The 20,554-nt window shown below is 40.0% G+C and overlaps 1 protein-coding gene across 6 annotated transcripts in view; it reads left to right on the top strand.

Annotated features, from left to right (window-relative positions):
* The window catches only part of LOC124038466 (brain-specific angiogenesis inhibitor 1-associated protein 2-like), a 185,740-nt gene that overhangs the window by 100,570 nt on the left and 64,616 nt on the right, over nucleotides 1–20,554 (top strand). For 4 of the 6 annotated variants that reach the window (XM_046354383.1, XM_046354380.1, XM_046354384.1 and 1 more), the window contains 4 exons: nucleotides 1,408–1,419; nucleotides 2,092–2,153; nucleotides 3,456–3,527; nucleotides 6,253–6,390. In XM_046354383.1, coding sequence (XP_046210339.1) covers nucleotides 1,408–1,419; nucleotides 2,092–2,153; nucleotides 3,456–3,527; nucleotides 6,253–6,390 — 284 coding nt within the window. The remainder of the gene's footprint in view (nucleotides 1–1,407; nucleotides 1,420–2,091; nucleotides 2,154–3,455; nucleotides 3,528–6,252; nucleotides 6,391–20,554) is intronic. The other 2 variants (XM_046354385.1, XM_046354381.1) reach the window with 1 other exon arrangement.

The following is a 20,554-nucleotide window of genomic DNA, read 5'->3' on the forward strand; positions in this document are numbered from 1 at the left end:
AAGAAATACAAGCTGTAATAAATCATTCTCTCTACTATTATTCTGGTATTTCACATTCTTAAAATGAAGTGATCCTAACTGACCTACGACAGGGAATTTTTACTAGGATTAAATGTCAGGAATTGTGAAAAACTGAGTTTAAATGTATTTGGCTAAGGTGTATGTACATTTCCGACATCAACTGTATATGTGAGAAGGAATACAACATGGCTGCTGTGAAAGTGAACTGTTTATGCTTGATCAGGGTTGTATTCATTCCTTTTTGTACTTTATTTTTTAAAATCCTTTGTGAACAGTAATGGCTGACATTTTATTTCAAACCTAGACTTTCAATTCTCTTACTAGGAAGAGATTTGTAGTAGTCACATCATTGTAGTCTTGTAGATTTGTAGTAGTCACACCTAGACACCATCAGAATCCACAGTTCTTACCTTTCTAACAGTACTAAGCATGTGTTAGTAGGTCTTATATTTTTTAAACCTAAATGTACTTGATCAGGGTTGTATACAATATTATGTGTTGTTTAGAAAATGCCATCAGCGGGTGTAAGAGTTTAAGATTTTTTAAGTGTGTGCATTGTGCAGCTAAAAATATAATCTCTAAACCAATAAACTCATATGTTATGTGCACTGTAACAGTTTTGCATAACATGCTGTTTTTGTGGATTTAAAAATGTCAAATCCGGTCCAAACCTTGTTAGAAGGGACCTTAATGCTTTCCAAACCTCCCCTACTCCTAAATCCCCTTCTCATTTAGAGTCGTAGCTTGATGACCTCAACAACTCCTGATAAGCCTCCCTATGCTGTGATGTCATAAAAGAAAGCCCCATAGAGATCCTATTAAATTAATTTGTATTCTAATTCCTAATTCTATGGAAAGCCCCCCTCTAGAATGTTCTCTTAGAATGTTCTCCTTACTTCTTTAGTTCCACATGGGAAGGATCATCATGTCCCCTTAGTTTTACTCTCTACCCTCACCTCTTCTTCTCCTTTCTAACGTGTTTAATAACCTAAATTACTGAACTCAGAACGCCACTGACCACATATTATACAGCAAATGATGTCAGGGTAGGGCAGTGTGTTACATAGAAATAGAGAGGGTGCGGTGAGATTGGAAATTAGAGTTCTTTGACTTATATATGGATAATGAATAGATTCCAGTAAGTCGTCTCCCTTTGAATGTCTGCTAAGTCAATATTTGAGTGAACACAATCACCGTTTGTGTGTGGAACCCTTTCATGTGTCTCATTCTTTTATCTGGGGAACCTATTTGGAAACCTGTCTTGTCTCGTTTCTCTGGGGTAGTTTGATCTGTCACTGTCTCTCCAGTTCTTTACCCTTCTATTCGTTCTTTGCTCAAACTCGATCTTTTTGTTCCTTTTTTTTTTACAATGCATTGCATATTCAGAAGAGGCAGCATGTAGGTATCTTAAAATGACACGCATTATATCTCCCTGGCTGCATGAATCACCCTTTACTTTCTGTTTGTTTTATTTTCAACTTTTCTCTTGGTTCTGCTTTTTGTTTGAAGTATTTATATGTTGTTTTATTTAATGCAAAGCACTATCTCTTAGTATAAAGAGGTACTCAATCATTTGTGGAAGTTTCATTTGATTTCTTTCTCATAATATGACACATTTGTACTGAATATATGGAGTATTTGTGTTGTATGTTCTCAGTACTAGTAAAATGAGCTAATATTACCATGAATACTTTCATTTATTTTTACAGACAGACTTGTGTCTTTAGATATCTTGTTTAGCTTGTGATTTTCTTACATTCTCTGTTTCTCTTTTTGTATTTGTGTTCTATTCTTTTAAGTTTACAATGTTTTCAGTTCCGTGACTTGACTGATGTTCATTCCCATCCTCTCCTCCCTCGTCTCCCTCCCTCGTCTCCCTCCCTCGTCTCTCTCCCTCGTCTCCCTCCCTCACTCCACCTGTCTTCCAAGTGTTTTGTGTGGCTGCATGGTCTGGTTTTTGCACGTTGATGTAGCTTTCAACGACACACATAATATTTAATATCATTCTGTCTCTTTCTTTCTCTCTCTCTCTCTTTTCCCCATTTTCTCTCCCGTCTGTTCTCTCTTTAGGGGACGTACTCTTTCAGATGGCTGAGGTCCACAGACAGATCCAGATGCAGCTTGAAGATATGGTGAGATGAACACAGGACCATGATCAGGATGATGAAGGCTTATTGTCACTTACATTTGCTCTGGCATCTCAACTCTAGTATCACCCAATCACAATCTATACCAGGAGCTAACTAATTATTTTGCTAATCCTCGTTTTAAAGCCATTGCCTGAAAATATGAAGATACTGCGCAATGCTTGAATTCAAAGGAACAGAGCTCTACTACGCACACACAAACAATGGACTACTGGCCTCTTAACTATTGTTTTTATAAACACTTACATCTCGCCTGTTCCTGCTCTTACAGCACACAGCCAACTTCTAGATTTTAAGAAAATATTATTGCTTCAGACTTTGCTTCAGACTACTAAGACAAAAAGAGAAGAAAAGAGACCAAAGGGCTTTGATACAGTTTCAGTCTCGAATGGCTCCCTATTCCCTGTGCAGTGCACTACTTTTGACTAGGGCTCATAAGCTCTGGTAAAAAAAGAATGTACTTTAGAAGTAATAGGGTACCATTTGGGACACAGTAACTTTAAGGGCCCTTTAGAAAGAGCAGTACTCCAAAGCAGAGCCAAGGGGACTTTCTTGTTTTTATTCATTAGAGTCCCTCTGTCATCTGAAGACACCACCTCTTGTGTTAATCTGGGATGTTTCATTATTTAGAGGCACCATTGATTCAGTTGTTTTGCAGTTTGTTTTCAGTTCCGCCCTGTCTGGGACTGGAGATAACTCTGCTATTTGTCTCTATTGACGCAAAAGTCAATTGTCAACATACACACTCTTAGAAAAAAAGGTTCCAAAATGCTTCTTCGGCTGTCCCCATAGGATAACACTGTCTGGTTCCAGGTAGAACCCTTTTTGGTCCCATGTAGAACTATTTTGGGTTCCATGTAGAACCGTCTGTGTAAAGGGTTCTACAGTACATGGAACCAAAAGGGTTTTTCAAATAGTTCTCATATGGGGACAACACTTTTTTAAACTGAGAGTACACAGGCACGTGTTCACACACACATAAATAACCTCAACATTGGCATGAATTTTGACATAATTTCCATACCGGTGCTATACAACCTCCCCTAATCCTTTGAGTGTGTTAGTTTTGATGTCACGACAAACGTCTCTCTCCAAGTCACGTTGACACCACAACACACGCTGACAGCCAGCCAGACTAGTCAATGTTTTTAAAAACAAACAAGTCTGGTTTGGAAGTTGAGAACGTAACAACCTGAAGCAGGTTCTATTCCTGTCTGTGTTGGTGATGAGATGTGTGGGTGTATCGTATGTTATCATTAACTCTTTGGAGTCCTTTCTGTCCTCCAGCTGAAGTCTTTCCACAATGAGCTTCTGACAGAGCTGGAGAAGAAGGTGGAGCTGGATGCACGCTACCTAAATGTGAGTGTCCTCCTAGGAAAGGTCATTCATTGTTGTCTTCCATTCATTTACTGTAGTAACTCCTTGTTGTTTAGCACCCTCTAAATATACCTTTAGGTGTGTTCTCACCTTCACTCTGTGGTAATGGTTATAGGTTGATGGCCCTTACAAATATTGCTTATCATGACCTATAATTATTCATAGTTACTAACTGTGTTCTCATGACATTACAGCAGAGTTCATTTAATTTTAGTTCAGATTGATATAATGCCTCTATATACTTCTGTCAGTGGTGTGTGTATGCTGAAGTGAATGCCTCATTAACAACGAGTTGACGCAGTCTAGTGCTTTTAATTGTATTTTAAGTCAGCTAGCTAGGCCTCCTTATGGAGCAGCAGGAACCAGGATAGGATTCTCATCAAATCATCAGTTAGAGACACACTCCACAGCTTTCTGAGGATTTCCCACAGGTTTGAATCATAACCACTCTGCAATAAAGTTACATGACATGAATTACTTTCTTCTCTTACTTTCCACTCCATGAATTACTGACTATTACCCATTTTAGGAAAATACAAAGATGTTTGAGTTTTATTAAAGCGATAAACACATTTCTAGAGATATTCAAAGTGTTGGATTTGTTTCTTGAGGTTTTCCTTTCTTTTTCAAAGCTTTCCCAGACAACTTCTGCAGAATTGGGAATAAATAAAGGCCTACTATGAATGTCATCCCATTGAAACATCCCTTTAAATGAAAGTGTCATTTCTGGATGCTCACAAAATATAATCCGTACCAGAGTCACTCATTTAATAATACTGTAGCATCTATTTGAAATTCATATTTACCTCATCACTTCATTTGAGTGTGTTTTTGGCATGCTGGCATATGCTGCCCTTCTCTTGCTCTGCTCTGTTAATTCAACATTGCAAAAGTAATTAGCCACGCTCAGCTAGGTTTTTGCATCAGACAGAAATAAAAGATTGGAAACATTGTTTTGCGGCCACCAGAAAGGCAGGCAGGCAGGCAACCCAATCGCTTGGATTATGCTGTATTGCATCAATCAGTGAATAAAAGGTGCTCAGGTGGATGGAAATGGGACCAAACAAATAAATTAATTGGTAGAACACTAGTTTAGGGTAGCCAATGACTGTATACACAAAAAAGTGCTAGTTAGTACCAACATGTTTTTATTTACATTTTGTCCATGTAGGAGAAAGCTTTTGATATTGGTTCTTTGGATAACCCTTTGTATAACAATTTGTATAATTGCGGACAGTTATACCAGGAACCAGAGGGTTCTTCATTACATTGTTAAATATTTCCCGGCTACTGGTAAGGGACAGCACATTTCTTTATTCTGATTACTTAGGAGTTAACCTCACTTGGGATTTTAAATCATAACCTCACTGTTGCTAGCGACCTCAATTTCCTGCTACACCACTGGGTGTGTGGGTATGATGGAGATTAATAAAGATTAGAACCAGTAGAAATGATTTAATTTGTCCCTATGGGGAAACCCTTTTGGGTGCCCCATAGAACCCTTTAATTTGTACCTGTAGGGAAACCCGTTGGAGATCCATTTAGAACCCTCTCATGAAAAACCATCTGGTTCCCGGTAGAACCAATTACAGGTTCTACAGTTACACTTATACAATACTTCAGATGGACTTATGGCAGACACTGTTAAAAACTACCTGAAATTTGGCATTATGTTACCAGCTACTGAGTTGCACAAAAAATACAGGAACAATTTATATTGTATTTTTACAGTTGAATTTAGGCGTTATTGTTGTAAAATGACAGAATGCTGATGTATGCTGGTTACAATACACTCTTGTAAATTATTATATTTATTATATTATACATTATTATATTTATTTATATTTAATTTTACAGGATAAGTATTACAGTGAAATCATGTAAATATTGTTTTGTTCGTGTTGTCAGATTGAACTTGATTCTTTAGCAAAAATGCAGAAATGTATTCTTGCCGTTAAATCTGTGGCCAGTCTTTTTCATGGCCTGGCAGGAGCATTGGGCCAATAACCGAAAGGTTGCTGGATCGAATCCCAGAGCTAACAAAGTAAACATTTGTTGTTCTGCCCCTTAGCAAAGCAGTTAACCCACTGTTCCTCTTGCGCCGATGACTTGGATGTCAATTTAAGGCAGCCCTCCACACCTCTCTGATTCATAGGGTTTGGGTTAAATACGGAAGACACATTTTAGATGAACGCATTCAGTTGTACAACTGACTAGGTATCCCCCTTTACCTTTTTATATTCCTTTGGTGGCATAGCAGTTCAAATCCCAGTTGAGGTTTATAATATGACTTATCCTGTACAATTACAGAACTTACGACAGTTCATTAAATCAGGTCATTAAATCAAGCGTAGTCCCAAGTAATCAGCATCCAGTAGCATACTGTCCTTTTACAGCAATAACACCATAATTCAGCTGTGTTATTGCAGTAACTTGCTGTTGTTTAAAGTACTTTTACTGCAAACAGTAGCCGTAGTGTAACATAAAATTACAGGAACTTTTTTAACGGTTTATCATTTCATGGAATGAAATTAAAACATTTTGGAGAGGGGAAGAACCGGTTGGTTCTTCACAACCATCTGGGCAGTAAATAACCCTTCCTGATATGCAAAGGAAAATGGTTACCCATATCACCCTGAAGAAGAACACCTCAATAACTGTTTTTCTGTGTAGAGCTTTTAAAACTGAATCTATACTCCCCCTACAGGCTGCTCTGAAGAAGTACCAGATGGAGCACAAGAGTAAAGGAGAGAGTCTGGAGAAGTGTCAGGATGAACTGAAGAAGCTACGCAGGAAGAGCCAGGGCAGCAAGAACACCTCTAAGTACGGAGACAAGGAGATGCAGGTGAGTGACTGGGGGAGGAGGAGGGAGACTGTGGGGGAGGCAGGGGGAGTGAAGGGGGAGAAGGACCTCAGGTTTTGTATTGCTACTGTGAGTGAACAGACAGACTGGGTCCCTAGTCAGCCTAGAGATGATGCGGTGCCAGCTGGTGGGTCAAAAGGTCACCGTAGGGGAAGGTGGTGAGGACACTGCTACTAACTCTGAGCCAGAGAAATATCATACTATTGGCCACAGCCCAGCAGGTGTCAGAGATGGGTAGCAGATCAAATCCAAAAGGGGATTTGGGCTGAGCAGGTATCTTATGGACCCTTTCACTGAAGCAGAGCACTTTGTCCATGACTTAAATGTAAAACTTGTAGTGTATTTGAGGTTTATACGGCTTCTGAAGTTTGTAATTTCCACTTTGAAATGTCAGACTTGATTTCCCCTTACAAATAATCTATCAACTTCTCCAAAGATAACCATTTATTATGATCCACATAATAATTCACATTTCCTGTTGCTGGAGGATTCTTCTCCTGCTGTAGCAAACTGGCCCAATTTTAGATCCTACATCTGTGGCTCTGTGACTGTGACTTGTGCTGATGACTGGAGGGGTCACGACTGGATCACATCGACATCGTGATTGCATTTTGGTGCACTAGAAGTACATTAATATCCATAGAACACTGCGTTTGCCTTGCAGCATTGCGTTGCAGAGGCAGTTGCAGTGCATTCTTTGTTCTGTGGATATAACCAACATGTGCATCAAACTGTATGTGTAGACTTGGTAGCAAAAGGTAAATGTTGAACTTTTGTTGAGCACATATCCAGTAAAGATGTTGGATTACATAATGAAAAGGTTTGACTGCAGTATTTATTATGCATCATTGATGCAATGACACTGTTGATCTAATCGAGGCGTAAAAGAGGTACCCTCTATTGGGCCCGGGGTCTGTGGGACTCAGACCGCCCAGAGCCAAGTTCACTGAGAAGAGAGAGTGGGTGGAGAGAGAGACATAGAGATAGAGAAAGCAGGAGAGAAAGCAAGTGAGATGGGGCTGCAGGGGAAGAGGCAGGCTGATTTTAATGTATTGGGAATGTCACTGGTCTGCTGCTGACCCAGGAAATAAGAAATAGCTAATGTTACATAACATATCAATTGGGTGTTAGAGGAGCAGTGGTACATCAATTATTCACACTGGTTTAACACCACGGTCTTCTCTCATTCCCATTTTTAATCAATAGATGTGTTCTAATCGTATTGCATTGTGTGTGTGCCTGCATTAGAGGTAGGTTAGTATATAATGTATATTGCACAGTCTTCTCTGATTCCAATTTATTTATTCAGTTGTCAGTTCAAAACTGAAAAATCGAAGTTGAATGATTGCTTTTGTGAATCCATTGGTTTGACTTCAGCGTTTAGAAAATATGAGTATTGTAAATTTATTCTGTAGCTAAGGGCAGTGGGTTTCCCTTTGTTGAGACAGACACTGTAGATGAGTAATATCCTTATGTCTCTCTCTCTCTCTCTCTCTCTCTCTCTCTCTCTCTCTAATCAATTTCAATTTAAGGGCTTTGTTGGCATGGGAAACTTATGTTTACATTGCCAAAGCAAGGGAAATAGATAATAAACAAAGGTGAAATGAACAATAAAACAATTAACAGTGAACATTACACACACAAAGTTTAAAAAGAATAAAGCTATTTCAAATGTCATTATGTCTATATATAGTGTTGTAATGATGTACAAAATAATTTAAGTACAAAAGGTAAAATAAATAAACATAAACATAGGTTGTACTTATAATGGTGTTTGTTCTTCACTGATTGCTCTTTTCTTGTGGCAACAGGTCACAGATTTTGCTGCTGTGATGCCTGTCAGGGAAATTCCAGAGGAAGAGAGAGAATGTAGATTCTTCCAACAACAACTTTATTATAAGATTTGCAAAAATGAAGCAATCAACATCACCAAGAATGGTTCAGAGTTGAAAGCTTAACAAACATAGCCAGGTCTCTGCTTGTATAGAGAAAATACAACCCCTTTCTGTATGCGTGGCAGTCAGCAGATAGTGTGTAAAAGGTAATAAGTTGTCAGTGAAGACTTTTGGGAGAATGCATGCCCTGAGACTTCTGCTTTACATAGAGACAACATTTAAATGGTTTTAGAAGCTTTAGAGTGTTTTCTATTCGATAATAGTTTTTTATATGCATATATTAGCAACTTTTGACAAAAATTTATCCTGTTTTATATGGGTACCCAATTCCTCCATTAGGGGCAGTAAACAGGGCTAGGCTTAAGAGGTTAAGCCTAGCATTCAGCAGGCAACATTTTCACAAAAACAAGAAAAGCATTCAAATAAAATCATTTACCTTTGAAGAACTTTGGATGTTTTCAATGAGGAGACTCTCAGTTAGATAGCAAATGTTCAGTTTTTCCAAAAAGATTACTTGTGTAGGAGAAATCGCTCCGTTTTGTTCATCACGTTTGGCTAAGAAAAAAATCTGAAAATGCAGTCTCTACAACGCCAAACTTTTTACCAAATTAACTCCATAATTTCGACAGAAACATGGCAAACGTTGTTTAGAATCAATCCTCAAGGTGTTTTTCACATATCTATTCGATGATAAATAATTCGTGGCAGCTGTGTTTCTCCTCGAAATACACGCAGCTGGAGATTACCCAATAATTGCAACGAAGGACACCAAGCGGCCACCTGGTAGATGTAGTCTCTTAAGGTCAATCTTCCAATGATTTGCCTACAAATACGTGACAATGCTTTCGACACCTTGGGGAAACGACAGAAAGTCTAAGTTCATTCATGACCCATACACAGCCATATAAGGAGACATTGGAACACAGCGCATTCAAAATCTGGGGCACTTCCTGTATGAAATTTCATCTTGGTTTCGCCTGTAGCATTAGTTCTGTGGCACTCACAGACAATATCTTTACAGTTTTGGAAACGCCAGAGTGTTTTCTTTCCACAGCTGTCAATTATATGCATAGTCAAGCATATTTTCGTGACAAAATATCTTGTTTAAAACGGGAACGTTTTTTTATCCATAAATTAAAAGAGCGCCCCCTATATCCAAGAAGTTAAGTTTCAAACGTTCACATCGTGCAAAAAATAGGGAAAAGAACATATGAATATAAACATTAGTACATGTTTTATCACCACACACAAGGCAATCACTTCGTTGAGACTGTTCATATTGCCACAGGGTCATCATGACGGTTGGCCCTTAACTCTACCTTGGGAGCACCCTTCACATAACCCCCACTGCGAACATGGACTATGGACATGCTGCACCATTAACTCCATGTCTTAACCTTGGTTTTATGGATTATCATCGTCTTCATCCGCCATGTAATCAGACATAGGAAATAAATCAGGTAAATAGGTTTCTGAGGCATCTCCTTCAGGGGTCAGTAATGGCATAGCAAGAATATTCTCAACGGCTTTGCAGTACAATTTCTTAACATAAATTATAATAAGCATTATTGAAGAAAAAAAAGAACTAAGTCATAAATCAACCAATGAAATATTGTAGCTCTCATAACACCAAATAATGGCTGAACCGATCCAAACAGATTCCAATCGTTGTCTGGTTGGAGTTTGTTTGTGAGATCACTGCTGAGCTCTTTCAGATGTTCCACTACCATAGTCAAGTTACCCTCACCTTCGGGGTATGAATGTACAGCAATGGTCACCTATCATTTTGCACACTCCCCCCTCCCGTTCTAGCAACATGTCATGTGTTACCCTATTCTGTATAGCCGTGAGGCGAGCGGCTTGCAATTCCGGTCTTATTATTGAAAATCCTGAAGTGGCTAAATTTACCAAAGATGAAAAATGATATCATAATAAAGCTAAATCATGGGCATTCTCCGATGCCCCATACTAAGGAATGAACCTGTGCCAAAACCTTTCAGGTTTCGAGGATCGTCATGACTCAATTGGAACGTAATTTAATTGTGAAATGCTCCTTCTAACCCATCTTAATCTGCTTGGAATGGAGGAGTTGGTTTTATGCATTACAACAATGGATATATTTAGTTTACCAAAAACACAGCACCCTGTCCAATTTGTCGGTAAATAAAGATATGCCTCATTACCACAGATCCAAAAATTATCAGTAACTGTGGCTGAGCCATATTGATGTGGAGAGTAAATGTATATTTCTGTCTGAATAGTGGTGTACCCCACATTCAGTTTAACGGTAATGCTGGAAGCTTATGTTCCATTTATCCAGCTACATCCTATTGGGAAGACACTGTAAATGGGGTTCGCCGGGGTTGGATTAGAATAGGCTCTGGTACACGGTGTCTGGGTTCTAAAATAATTTTGGGACACCGACGTGTACAATCAAATCAGCCTCTCATATCTTTTGTCAATGAAAAATCACCATTAATGCATTTTTCCCAAAGTTTTACCCTGTGAAGGTTTACCCCATGAAGTTAAATTTGATAAGAGCACTTCCAGTGCACATAGTGTCATTAACCTTTCTAGGGCAGGGGCTCCGCTAGAAAAGGCAGCGCACGGAATTCATTTTTTTTTGAAATATGTAACTTTCACACATTAACAAGTCCAATACAGCAAATGAAAGATGAACATCCTGTTAATCTACACATCGTGTCCGATTTAAAAAATGCTTTACAGTGAAAGCACACCATATGAATATGTTAGGTCACCACCAAGTCACAAAAACACACACAGCCATTTTTCCAGCCAAAGATAGGAGTCACAAAAAGCAGAAATATAGATAAAATTAATCACTAACCTTTGATGATCTTCATCAGATGACACTCATAGGACATCATGTTACACAATACATGTATGCTTTGTTTGATAATGTGCATATTTATATTTAAAAAATGTCAGTTTACATTGGCGCGTTATGTGCAGTAATGTTTTGATTCCAAAACATCCGGTGATTTTGCAGAAATACTCATAATAAAATTGATAAAAGATGCAAGTGTTATTCACAGAATTAAAGATAGCGGTTGCATAGAGGATAAGTCTGTGTCAGATTTTTTTTTTATTAACGGAAAGAGCATAATTTGAGAACGGCGCTCAGATCCCAAAACAACCAGAGGAATATTCACCATTTTGGCATCAACAGAAGCTAGAAAAAACACTATAAATATTCATTTACCTTTGATGATCTTCATCAGAAGGCACTCCCAGAAATCCCAGTTCGACAATAAATGAATAAATGACTGATTTGTTCCATAAAGCCCAGCCACTTGTTGTTAGTGTGTTCAGCCCAGTAATCCATCTTCATGAGGCGCGAGCACTTCCTCCAGACAAAAACTTGAAAAGTTCCGTTACAGTCCGTAGAAACAAGTCAAATGAGGTATGCAATCAATCTTTAGGATGTTTTAACATAAATCGTCAATAAGGTTCCAACCGGAGAATTTCATTGTCTGAAGAAAAGCCTTGGAACGAGAGCAAACTCTGGCGGTAGCGCGCGTCATGAGACCGAGTCTCTCTGCCAGACCACTCACTCAAGAGTTATTATGAGCCCCTCCTTTATAGTAGAATCCTCAAACCAGTTTCTAAAGACGGTGACATCTAGTGGAAGCCCTAGGAAGTGTATCCTCATTCATATCTCACTGGGATTTCAATAGGCACTGTTTTCTTGTTTGGATTTCTTCTCAGGTTTTTGCCTGCCATATGAGTTCTGTTATACTCAGACATCATTCAAACAGTTTTAGAAACTTCAGAGTGTTTTCTATCCAATACTACTACTAATATATATATTATATATATATATATATCATATATTAGCATCTGGGACAGAGTAGGAGGCAGTTCAGACTGGGCAAGCTATTCATCCAAAAGTGAAAATGCTGCTCCCTATCCCAAAAAGTTCATGCTGGCCTCAACTGAATACTATAAGAATGGTGAAATCGCTGAGTGTGGAATAAGACTACATAGATAGGAGGTGTTTTCTACCATCGGTTCAGTTTTTAGTGTATGATTAAGCAGTGACCACCAAGTGTTTCCCTCGTGATTCCGGCCGTAATGCTCGTCAAGTGGGTGCATCGACCTCCTGCTTCTTCTTGTATTGGAGCGGCAATTATTTGCAGGATTCCTGTCCTGAGCCTGCCGTTGGCTCGAGCTGGAGCAGCTGTTATTTCAGTCCCGCCATGGAACTATGATGTTTATTCTTCAGTTGCAATGTGGCCACTTCTCGCTCTGGGCTGTTCTGCTCCTCCCAGGGCCCATACAAAAGCTGCAATGAGAATACTGACCACAAAGCAACCAACATGAGAGTCCAGTCCTGGTCCTCCCATGGCATCTGGGGTTGCCTACAACGGACCATCTTCGTCTGGGTTGTGGGGCACCTGCAGTGGCTGGCATGAACCCACGTAGACCTCTGTGCAAAGGTCCTTGATGACCAGCCAATCACCTGGCTGAAGTTTGTGAAGTGGTCCTTCCTTTGATTCAGGTAAAGCCGCTTTTCCCCTGGGTAAAATAGACTTCAGAAGATTGTTAAGTACAGCACAGTAACTTAGTGGCTTTTCTTGGCAACTTTGCCTTGAAGGCCAGCATCCCAGAGTCGCCTCTTCACTGTTGACATTGAGACTGGTGTTTTGCGGGTACTATTTAATGAAGCTGCCAGTTAAGGACTTGTGAGGAAACTGTTTCTCAAACTAGACACTCTAATGTACTTGTCCTCTTGCTTAGTTGTGCACCGTGGCCTCTCACTTCTCTTTTTATTCTGGTTAGGGCCAGTTTGCGCTGTTCTGTGAAGTGAGTAGTACACAGCATTTTATGAGATCTTCAGTTTCTTGGAAATTTCCCGCATGGAATAGCGGGAAATAATTTCTCAGACTGATGACTTTCAGAAGGAAGTATTTGTTTCTGGACATTTTGAGCCTGTAATCGAACCAACAAATGCTGATGCTCCAGATACTCAACTAGTCTAAAGAAGGCCAGATGTATTGCTTCCTTAATCAAAACAACTGTTTTCAGCTGTGCTAACATAATTGCAAAAGGGTTTTATAATGATCAATTAGCCTTGGCTAACTTGGGTTAGCTAATACAATGTGCCATTGGAACACAGGAGTGATGGTTTCTGATAATGGGCCTCTGTATGCCTATGTAGATATTCCATAAAAAATCAGCTGTTTCCAGCTACAATAGTCATTTACAACATAAACAATGTCTACACTGTATTTCTGATCAATTTGATGTTATTTTAATGGACAAAAAATGTGCTTTTCTTTCAAAAACAAGGACATTTCTAAGTGACCCCAAACGTTTGAACAGTAGTGTACATCAGAGGCATTACTGTTACCCATGGCAATCCTGTCTCAGCCATCAGTTTAGTCAATTTCATTCTCAATATTTGGTTGGCTCTCTCTACGAGACCACCACTGGACGGATGATAACTGCAATGTGTTCTCAGGTCAATTTGCAAACTTTCAGAGATGTTCTGAATAACAATATTTAAAAATGAGAGCTGTTGTCTGACGTTAATTTACATGGCAGACCCCACCTAGGGATGATTTCCCTTAGTAGGTTCTTTGCCACAGCCATTGCTGGCATGCTTACAAGGAAATGCTTCTACCCATTTGGAGAAGGCATCAACTGCAACCAGGTAGTGCTTATACCCCTGGCATAGATTAAGCTCAATGAAGTCCATCATTGTGTGCTCATGGTCTTGGCCATGTGCCAACTTAGCCACATAGAGGAAGCAAGATCTGGGTAAAACGGGAAGGCCATTTGGCCCATGCCAGAGGTTCCACAGTGTGTCAAAGGAATACTTCTTCCTCCACTGTCTCACCTCCCCAGGCCCTGCACCTGATTGCCAGTCAGAAACATCCTATAATGAAAACATATTTGCAGCAGAAACAGGAAGTGAAACTATTTGGAGAGTGGGGGAAACAATAGACATGGCAGCTGCTTTCGCAGCCATATCAGCCATAGCATGTCCTTTAGAGACAGGGTCAGATGCGTTAGTGTGAGCTTGACCATTGCAGACAGAAATGGATGTAGGCAAGAGAATGGTTTCCAACAGGTTCACAATCAGTTTAGAATGTGAAATTGTCTTACCAGATGAAGTAAAGAACCCACGATGCTGCCCCAATGTTCCAAAATCCTGCACCACCCCGAACACATATCCGCTATCAGTATAAATGGTAACAGTTTTATCCTTAGCTAGAATGCACGCCCTAGTCAGTGCAAACAATTCTGCAGCCTGATCTGACAGACGTGATGGCTGTTTTGCACTCTCTAAAGTATCAACAGCAGTAGTGACTGCATAGGCCACCAATGGTTCACCCTGTGGTGACTTTTGGGAAGAGCCATCAACAAACAGCTTCAGGTCAGCATTCAGTATTGGCACGTCAGAGAGGTCAGGGCGGGGTTTGCAGACCTGGTCCACAAGGACAGCACAATCATTTGGATCCCCATCAGCGTCAGTTGGCAAAAGAGTATCAGGGTTAAGAACAGTACAGCGTTTAAGAGTCACATGAGACATTGTCAACAACACATTCTGATAATGCACGAACCGTGCTGGAGTGAGATGGGCGGTCCATGCCTGTGAGATAAGAGCATGGACACCATGAGGAACTTAAACAGTTAATGAGCACATTGCAATAATGCTAGCACAAGCTAACACTGCTTATGTAGGAGCTCCTACAGCCCTGAGACAACATACCAACCCTCTTATCACACTGTCAAGTCTTTTAGAATAGTAAGCAACAGACCATTGCTTCCCACCATGGTCCAGAGTGAGGACAGTTGACATGAAACCATTTTTCTCGCAAACAAACAGATGAAATGGTTTAGAGTGATCTGGCAAACCTAAACAATGAGAAGTGGTTAGAAATGGTTTCAATTTGTCAAGTGCCTGCAGTCCTTCAGGTGTGACTTCTTCTGAGTGACTTCAGCATAATCAGGTATCCAGGCTCTGCAATAGCCTGCCATTCCTGTGAGTGTCATCATGTGCTATTTTGTAGCTGGCTGTGATATCGAGAGAATTTCAGTCACACACTCCAAACCCAATTTCCAACCATTAGTTGTAATGTCATATCCCAGGTATTTGTATCTGTTTGTGAAACAAGTTGTAACCTTTACATTGAAGCTTTGTGGCCATTTTCAGCAAGAAACACTAACAGAGCTCTGGTGTCAACTTCGCAAGCTTGATGGGTTTCAGAACACAGTAACCAGTCATCGACATACTGTATTAACATGCTCCCATCGGGGGGTATGAAACCCTCTACATTTTGCGCCAAAGCAGCAGAAAATACTGCCTGGAGATTCAGAGTAACTTTGGGTGCAGACGGTCCTAGTCCAACACTTGTTTAAGAATGTAAACGCGAACCCGAACAGTGATTCTGGTGCGACGGGAATGCGACGGGAATGCGAAAAAAAACATTAGCCAAATCAACAACTGAAAACCATTTAGCCGATGCTGGCACAGCATATAGTATAGTAATGGGGTTTGGCACAACAGGAGCCCTTGGATAAACTGCACCGTCAAAAGGTCTGAGATCTTGAACAAAAAATCCAATCAACTGAGGCTTTTCAGACAGGAATAATGGGGGTATTACATGGAGAGTCTGTATGAAGCATGAAGGGAAATGAAGCATGAACAGGGGTAATCCCATAGATAGCTTCCTGACTTAGGGGATACTAAGTTCTGCTTGGTCAGTGTATGCCCTTAGGTGTGACAGTAAGAGATTCAACCCCCCTCATCTGCCCAATGTCATATTTATCTTTAGCCCATAGAGAGTCCGAGAGACCAATCAACAAGGGTGACTCATTCTTCATGGAAATCATCTGTTTAGTTAGTTTAGTGTTATCAAGGCCATGTACATCTTATTGAACATGTACAGCTCCCAAAAAATGGAAAACACAAAGTTTGTATGCTGGGGAAGAATTTAGATTAATCTGTTCAAAGTTCTTAATCAGTGACCTGCAAGATGGAATTCAACCAAATACCAGTATTCTCCCAAGCAACATCATCTGTTTTAGCTATCGATACATGTGGCACCTTGGCACTAAATACATACAACAAAGCCTGTTCTTTAGTCATAGCCTGTTCTTTAGTCATGTAATACTTAAAATGCAAAATTGGGGCCCACTATACAGTTGAGGTCAGACATTTACATACACCTTAGCCAAATACATTTAAACTACATTTTTCACAATTCCTGACATTTAATCCTAGTAAATATTTCCTGTTTTAGGTCAATTTGGATCACCACTTTATTTTAAGAATGTGAAATGTCAGAATAACTGATTTATTTCAGCTTTTAATTTATTCTTCACATTCCCATTGAGTTAGAAGTTTACATACACTCAATTAGTATTTGGTAGCTTAAATTGTTTAACTTGGGTAAAATATTTTGGGTAGCCTTCCACATGCTTCCCACAATAAGTTGGATGAATTTTGGCCCATTCCTCCTGACAGCTGGTGTAACTGAGTCAGGTTTGTAGGCCTCCTTGATCGCACACGCTTTTTCCTTTCTGCCCACACATTTAATATTGGATTGAAGGCAGGGCTTTGTGATGGCCACTCCAATACCTTGACATTGTTGTCCTTAAGCCATTTGCCACAACTCTGGAAGTATGCTTGGGGTCATTGTCCATTTGGAAGACCCATTTGCGACCAAGCTTTAACTTCCTGACTGATGTCTTGAGATGTTGCTTCAATATATCCACATAATTTTCCTGCCTCATGACGCCATCTATATTGTGAAGTGATTCAGTCCTCCTGCAGCAAAGCACCCCCACAACATGATGCTGCCACCCCCAAGCTTCACGGTTGGGATGGTGTTCTTCAGCTTGCAAGCATCCCCCTTTTTTCTCCAAACATAACGATGGTCATTATAGCCAAACAGTTCTATTCTTGTTTCATCAGACCAGAGAACATTTCTCAAAAAGTACGATCTTTGTCCCAATGTGCAGTTGCAAACCGGTCTGGCTTTTTTATGGAGGTTTTGGAGCAGTGGCTTTTTCCTTGCGAGGCAGCCTTTCAGGTTTTGTCGATATAGGACGCGTTTTACTGTGGATATAGATACTTTTGTACCTTTTTCCTCCAGCATCTTCACAGGGTCCTTTGCTGTTGTTCTGGGATTGATTTGCACTTTTTGCACCAAAGTACGTTCATCTCTAGGAGACAGAACGCGTCTCCTTCCTGAGCGGTATGACGGCTGCGTGGTTCCATGGTGTTTATAGTTGTGTACTATTGTTTGTACAGATTAATGTTGTACCTTCAGGCGTATGGAAATTGCTCCCAAGGACGAACCAGACTTGTGGATTTCTAAACATTTCTTTTGATTTTCCAATGATGTCAAGCAAAGAAGCACTGATTTTAAAGGTAGGCTTTGAAATACATCCAGGGGTACAACTCCAATTGACTCAAATGATGTCAATTAGCCTATCAGAAGCTTCTAAAGCCATGACATAATTTTCTGGAATTTTCCAAGCTGTTTAACGGCACAGTCAACTCAGGGTATGCAAACTTCTGACCCACTGGAATTGTGAAACAGTAAATTATAAGTGAAATAATCTGTCTGTAAACAATTGTTGGAAAAATGACTTGTCATGCACAAAGTAGATGTCCTAACCGACTTGCCAAAACTATAGTTTGTTAACAATACATTTTTGGAGTGGTTAAAAAACAAGTTTTAATGACTCCAACCTAAGTGTATGTAAACTTCCCGACTTCAAATGTACATGTCACTGCAAAATAAGCTCTCTTGCGGTATGGTCCCGGTCAGCCAATTTTGTTCATAATCTAAATCTCTTGTCACTGGTGAGAAATGTACGGTGCAATGTAAGTCTGTGACATAAAACTGCCTTTCTGTTTCCAAAAACTGCAAGCAGTTGAGAATTTAGTCAGTTGGGTCATAATGACCCATCAATATCCTGTATGTCCAATCACACGTTGAGACCATTTTGGACAACATCATGAGATGACATGTCTCCTCAGGCTATACAACAGTGAGGCCTTTTCCTTTACAAAGAATATTAATTCCCAATTTACAGAGAAGATCTCTTCCTGACAAATTTACAAAACAACATGCAGAACAAAATGAATAGTTGGTTTATGCATGTGTTGTCAACGTTAATAGGTAGGGGCATTGTGAGCAACTCCCTTCATAGTCACTCCCAAGGCTCCTACAGTGGTGAATGTCGTGGAAATGTCCTGTATTTACCAAATCATGAGAGCAAACCACACACAAGTCAGAGTTAGTCATCACAAAGTTCATCTTTAATTATATGAGCTCCATCACAACCCTGTCACTCTCAGATCAATTCAGTGTCTATAAATGAATTCTCTGAGAGTCCCTTACACATTGTAACTGATCCTTTATAGCAAAGACACACATAGCCAGACAGCATCGGCATAATTTATCGTTCAGCTTTGTCTCCTAAACTATGTTCTTTTCTCAAACTCAGAACCTAAACAAATCCTCCATATCAACAGCCATATATCAAATCCATCCTATCTTGACAAGATCACAGAGACACACTGACTGGCACACAGACATTGTGGAGCCAAGAGATACACGCTTGACCTCTCCCCTCTCTCCGGCCCAAATAACTTAGTCTTGACAGAGAACAGATACTGCAACCCCGCCACAGTATTATACAAACACATTCTGATGAGAAGTAACTTACAAACATATGATAAATATAAAACATCTTACCTATGTTACCAACTAATTCTGATTATTCCCACACATGACTCATTCATTTGACATGGGAGGTTTGTACATAGATTTAGAATTTATGACAGACATTGCAGTGCGAGTATCTACTAGAAATTCAATTGACTCACCATTGACTTTGCTGCGTGGTAGGGGTGGACATCGATGGTGGACTATGTTCCCAGAGTCCATCAACACCAGAGTCGGGTGGTGCATGGAACAGATTTACACTGCTCATGGGCCACCTCCGAGGGGTCGAGAGCTGCCACCTCCGAGGGGTAGAGCTGCGGTGCGGGAGACGGCTGAGTGAGCTGCTGTTGGACAACCAGGGCTGGTGTAGTGAATACAGGGTTATGATAGGGGGGTGGAACGTCATTATCATCAACAACATCCCTGTTTCTCCTTCTTTTCTTACCTTCCTCCTACTGTTTCTTCTTTTTACTTTATTTCACCCTTATTCCTTTAACTTTCCTTTCTGACTGCTTTTTGGCTTCCCTCTCCCACTTTCTAAACTTACCCCAATCTATTAGACATGCCTTGCCTTTCTTGGTTTCCTCAAACTTCTCCAATTTCTTTCTACATTCTGCTAATAAAACTTCACTCAATGTGCCTTTTAAGGGAAAATCTGCTACTTTGTGCCAGAGCGGTACCTGTTCCAGATTATCCATGCCCCATTTTTTCGCAATGACCTTCCCCTGGTCCAGTCAGTGGATCAGGCGGGAAAGGTTCACCCTTGCTGCTCTTGGCTCCCATTGTGAAACTCCACCACACACACACACACACACACACACACACACACACACACACACACACACACACACACACACACACACACACACACACACACACACACACACACACACACACACACACACACACACACACACACACACACACACACACACACACAACAGTGTTTAATTAGAAAGGAATGTTTTCCTTCCTTTAAATTATATATATATATATATATATATATATATATATATATATATATATATATATATATATATATATATATATATAATTATTCTATGTCATTGTAAATTATATTAGTTCCTCCTACAGTGGTTCCTCCTTTAAAAGTTGTCATACTGCGGCACACCCTGCCTGCTACTGCAGCATTCTGTGGCACGTCATTTAATTCTCAGCCATTTCTTCTGTTACTGCAAGTTATTGCTAGTTTGACCACCAGAGGGCATCTTTGAGAAGCATTTGATTGTATTCTGTATTGGCATTACCAGAGTATTTAAATCCTTTTTTTGTAATAACATAGTATATGGGATTGATTTTAAGAAATGTTGCTTAATTGATTTGATTAACACTATGGTGTTTCCATTCAGAGAAAAAATGTCCGTTTGTAAATTCAGACCGTTTCGCTCTTGGAGCGCACACTGGATGTTCTGGCCAAGGAGTAGGGTTGATTTGTGCGTTCTGGTCTTACAACGGCAGTCAAGCACCCAAGCTAACGTTGAGAACACTCTGAACATTTTACCCGCCCTAGCAAGGCTG

Source organism: Oncorhynchus gorbuscha, linkage group LG06, assembly GCF_021184085.1.
Source record: "Oncorhynchus gorbuscha isolate QuinsamMale2020 ecotype Even-year linkage group LG06, OgorEven_v1.0, whole genome shotgun sequence".
Taxonomy (NCBI): Eukaryota; Metazoa; Chordata; class Actinopteri; order Salmoniformes; family Salmonidae; genus Oncorhynchus; species Oncorhynchus gorbuscha.